Below are 4,631 nucleotides of genomic sequence, written 5' to 3'. Positions count from 1 at the left end.
GGGAAAGAGGATAGACTTGAGTGTATGTAGACTCACCCATGAGGTCACATAGACCATCACCTGAGGGCAACTGTGGGCTGCTTTGCCTCAAAAAGTGCAGCCAGGAATTTCTGAGTTCTCCACAAAACCCTGGCACGAGATGGGGCAGGGGCAGGGAGTCAGGCTCTTTGGGGTCTGGGGAAGTTTGAGTTGAAGGACCAGGAGACTGCAGCTCAATGTGCTGCCCTGGTGGCAAGAGCCCAGGGCCACCCCGTGTTCCTCCCTCCCACCGTCTCCAGGGCAGGAGGGGCCAATGGTGAGAACAGAGGAAATACAGTGTGCACCTCTTGAGTCTGCTTACTGAGGAGGGTCTCAGGAAGACTGTTCCTCTAAAAGCCGGGGAGACCCTCTCACAGACCCCCTTTCCCCCATCAGTGGACGAGGATACTGAGCGCCGTCCTCTCCGTGGGGCTGTAGGGCGTAGTGGTCTAGTGTGGGTGTGCATGTGTGTCGGCGTGTGTGTGCCTTCTCGCCCACCCATCCCGGTCACTGATGTCTCTCCTCCGGGCACAGGCAGGGAAACTGAGGCAGCGAAGGAGGATGAGTGAGGGGACGGAGGCATAGCAGGGAGGGACACGGGCATCTTCAGGCATCTGGGTCTGAGACAGATGCAGAGGCCCCAGGGAGGTGGAGCCAGGCCCCTGGGTCCCCACCCGACCAGGGCCCCTCTTAGAGGGGCTCCCCAAATCCCCACCCCAGCCAATGGCCTCACTGGAAGATGAGGGAGCAGTTCTGCCAGTCGAAGGGGAAGTAGGTGACAGAGACGGGGCAAGAGGAGCGGAAGATGGCGGGCGGGAGCCAGTACACGCAGCCGTCGGGAGACACGAGCACGTTGCAGTAGAGGGCCACCTCGAATACGCCGTCCACGCTGCACACAGGCCAGGCCACGTGTGGATGGGGCCCGGGGCCAACAACCCTTCCCAGCCCGCCACACCCCTGACCGGTCTCCTTCTGGCCTGGGGACCACTCCTCCCCCGGCCTCCCCCCCCCCCCCCCTGCCCCCCCCCCCCCCCCCCCGCCCCTCTTCCCCACCCCCCACACGCCAGGCTCCCTGGGCCCAGCTCCTAATCGCTGCCGCTCTCCCCTCCCCCCTTCATTAATGGTCATGACAGCAACTGACAGCGGTTAAGCTCCCACAGAGTGCCAGAGCCAGAGGGCAGCCCTTCCTGCGCCTGTCCTGTGGGCCCCCGAGAGAGCTGTCCTCATCCCCACGTTAGAGGGACGGCGGCCCACCCAGGCGGCCCAGCCCGGAGGTGGTGGAGCCAGGTCTGGGGTCAGGTCTGCTGGCCCCGGGCCCTACCCTTAGCCCCTGCGCCCCAGTGCCCGCGGTGTCCCCGGGCTGCACCCTCTGTTCCCCTGCCTCTTTCTCCCAGAGCCCCCTTGTCCTGCTGGGCCCGCCCTTGCATCTGTCTGTCCGCCTCCCCACCCACCCCCAGCCCGCGCCGCCTCCTCACTTGTTCTCCAGCACGACGTCCGGCCGCCACACCATGGTGGACGGCACCCGCAGCACCCACAGGCCGTCGTAGTCACGTGGGTCCCAGCGCAGGCGGTAGTCACACCACTGCTGCAGGGGGAGGGGTTGCCAGGCCCCCCGACCCCCAGGAATGGGGGCCCAGCCCGGGGGGGCAGGAGAGGCAGGGATGGGATGGGAGGGAAACAGGCAGCTGTGAGGGCCTTGGGGCCCCAGGGTGGGAGCTGCTAGAGGAAAAGAGGGCGGCAGGGCGGCTTCTTACCATTTCTATCCAGACGTTGGTGGTGAGGGCCTCCTCTCGCTCATTCTGCGGGCACAGAACAGAGGGCTAAGCCCCCAGGTGTTAGTCCCTGCAAGACCCCAGCCTCTTGGGCGGCCCCATGGGAGTTTTCCAGCTCCCTGGTCTCTCCCCGGTGGGCGCTGCCTGCTCCCGGCTGCTGGCGCCAGCCCCTTCCTCTCCCGCATCCCAGGGGCAGGGGGGTGCCCTCCCCGCCCCGTGCTACAGGTCTGTGCTCACCAGGGAGATGAGGTTGGTGAGTGTGAGCCTCAGGCTGACGTTGACCACGTCTGAATCGTGCTTGGCAGGCCTCAGGTGGGGGACGTAGCTGTGCATCAGGTCCCTGAGCAGACGTTCCTCCTGGCTCCGGCCCTGGGCTCCTGCGACAGACAGCGGTGAGCCTGGGTACAGGGGCTTTGGGGCAGAGTGAGGGGGAGGCCATGGGAGGGTGTGACATGGGGAAGTGGGGAACCGGGTGTGGCAGACAGGCTCCAGTAGCCCCCCAGACCCTCCATCCCCTGAGGCCTTAGACCCCTGCTCCTGGCCTCTCCAGGCCCCAGACCCCCTGTGTCCACACCCAGGTAGACAGCCAACAGTGACAGAAGGAGCAGCGGCCTCTGGCCCCCGTGCATGGTGCCACAGCTCTCTGCAGTGACAGGGGTGGGACTGCAGCTCCTCAGGACTGGGATAGAGGGATGCAGCCTCTGGGTCTCATGTAACAGCCCACACTCCCTCCCCAGCCAGGCCAGCCAGGCCAGCCCCACCAGCTGTCTGACCCCAGCGCTGTCAGCTGTTCCAGGATGGACACAATGCCGGGCTCAGGTTACCCGGGCTGGGGAGGACAGAGGGGCCCTGTCTGTCCCAACAGAGACGGTCCAGCCTCCGTCCCCACTCTCAGGCTCAGCCGACCCAGTCCTCCGTCCGTGTTCCAGCCAGGGGCGCTGAGGACGCAGCCGGGGACAGATGGGTGTGGGAGAGAAAGGCAGAGCGCTGAGGAAGGGCCCCAACCGAGGACACTTCCTCCTGCCCCCTCCAGCGGGTCAGGATCTGCGGAGGCTTGAAGGCCGTTGGGGAAGCGTGTTTTGTTCCTGAGTTTCTCTATGACATGGTCCCTGACATCTTCATGGGTCACTCCACTAGACCGAGACACTGGAGGGTCAAGTGCCTATGGGAGAGATGCACTAGGGCCCCCAGGCAATGACACCTTAATGCAAATGAGGGGGTCAGGTCAGGGTTCTCTGGTCTCTGAGGCATGGAACTCGGGTCTGGTAAGCTTTAGAGGAAGGAGAGCCGAGGAAGATTTGGAACGCAGGCTCCAGGGAATAGGACAGCCGCTGAATAGGGGCTCCTCAGGGGGCCCTCAGTATTTATTAAACCATCCACAGATTTACGGAGTCCCCAGTGTGTGGCAGGACAGCTCTAGGCCAGGGGGACCCAGGGATAAGCCCGAGCCGCTCACAGGAACTCACAGTCCGAGGGGGGCAGGCAGGCAAGATCAAGGCACTGGCCCCTGTAGAGTCAGATGAGGGGACCTAGAGGGGCCAGAAAACCAGCTCCATCCACGCTGTGGTTTGTGGTCAGGGGAAGAGTGGGGCTGAGGCTGATCTAGGAGCCGAGGGCCCTGCTGTCAGCTGGCCACCTGTCTTCCGACCAGCTATTCGAAGCACACAGGTCAACATGACCCACTACGTGGGCAAGACGGAAAACACAGGTTCCCATATGTGCCGCCCACCCTTCAGCATCCTGTGGGACAGGGTGGTGGAGGCCTCTGAGGGCTGGAGGGAAAGCACCATTTGAGGACGTGTCCCCCTCCCCTCAAGCAAATGGTGTCTGTGGCATTTTAACATGTCAGTAAACTAGAAGTCAGCCCACATGCCCTGTTCTTGGAGATCCAAATGAGGCTGGCTCAGACCCCAGCCTCTGCAGCGGGCCCACAAGTCTCTGTTGTCTTCCCCAGGACTTTGGGGTGCGCAGGGGGATGACAGTGGTGGCCCCTGTCTTCCCTGATCTACTTCGGTCCTCGCGTTCGGTCCTGCTCTGGGCTCCACACTCAGTTTCCCTGGACAGCCCGCCCCCAGCAACCCCCCCCAAACTTTGCTCTCGCCACGCATCTAACTGTGTAGCCCACTCTCCCTGGAGTTTACGAAGCCGATGCCTCCTTCCCCCCGCTTTGCCCTCTGGTGCCCCCTGGACTCAGTTCCCTCACGCGTTTCGTGCAGTATCTCTCCTCTCTGCTGTCCTCCAAGACGGCTCTTTGCCCAAGAGAGTTAATGGCTTCTGCTAAATCCTGGACCACTATCACCCTCCCCCGCCACCACTCCAGGCATAGGTAGTCAGCTGACGCCGGACGTTTCTTACTTTCTCTTTCCTCTTCCCCACGAGTGTCTGGGAGGGAAAAGGAAGACTCTGGAGATTGAATTCCCTCTGGTGGGAACTGTGCCACCTCCCGCTGGATGCAGATTTTATTTATTTTTAAGTTTTTTTGGATGCAGAATTTAACCCTTGTTTTCTCCCCTTCTCTCTGCTTTGAGAGGTCCCTTTGGTGTTCTCAGGGGGGTGGGGCATCTCTGAGCGGCAGTTTCAGCCCTGGAAGGGTTAAGGGGGGAAGTATGGGACCCATTAAGAGAGGGGCCCCCAACCCTCAGGCCTTGGACCAGTAGCTGTCCGCGCGCGCTGTTAGGAACCAAGGCCGCACAGCAGGAGGTGAGCAGCAAGCGAGCGAAGCGTCATCTGCCGCTCCCCATCGCCCCCCATCGCCCCCCATCGCTCCCCATGGCCCCCTATGGCTCCCCATGGCCCCCCATCGCTCCCCATGGCCCCCACCACTCCCCATCGCCCCCCATG

General features: G+C 62.9%; 1 protein-coding gene across 2 annotated transcripts in view; it reads right to left on the bottom strand.

Annotated features, from left to right (window-relative positions):
- CHRNG (cholinergic receptor nicotinic gamma subunit) overlaps positions 1-2,453 on the bottom strand; it is a 5,948-nt gene extending 3,495 nt beyond the window's left edge. The window contains exons 1-5 of one of the 2 annotated variants that reach the window (XM_007462760.1): positions 2,365-2,453; positions 2,028-2,167; positions 1,773-1,817; positions 1,494-1,603; positions 752-907 (exon numbers count right to left, since the gene is read on the bottom strand). In XM_007462760.1, the coding sequence (XP_007462822.1) occupies positions 752-907; positions 1,494-1,603; positions 1,773-1,817; positions 2,028-2,167; positions 2,365-2,419 (506 nt within the window). In that variant the 5' untranslated portion in view covers positions 2,420-2,453. The remainder of the gene's footprint in view (positions 1-751; positions 908-1,493; positions 1,604-1,772; positions 1,818-2,027; positions 2,168-2,364) is intronic. The other variant, XM_007462761.1, reaches the window with a different exon arrangement.
- Between the last annotated feature and the right edge of the window lie 2,178 nt (positions 2,454-4,631).

The sequence above is a fragment of the Lipotes vexillifer genome, unplaced genomic scaffold (assembly GCF_000442215.2).
Source record: "Lipotes vexillifer unplaced genomic scaffold, Lipotes_vexillifer_v1.1 scaffold860, whole genome shotgun sequence".
NCBI classification, from domain to species: domain Eukaryota; kingdom Metazoa; phylum Chordata; class Mammalia; order Artiodactyla; family Lipotidae; genus Lipotes; species Lipotes vexillifer.
The sequence above is the reverse complement of the archived record's forward strand: the minus strand, read 5'-3'. Positions and strand labels throughout refer to the sequence as shown.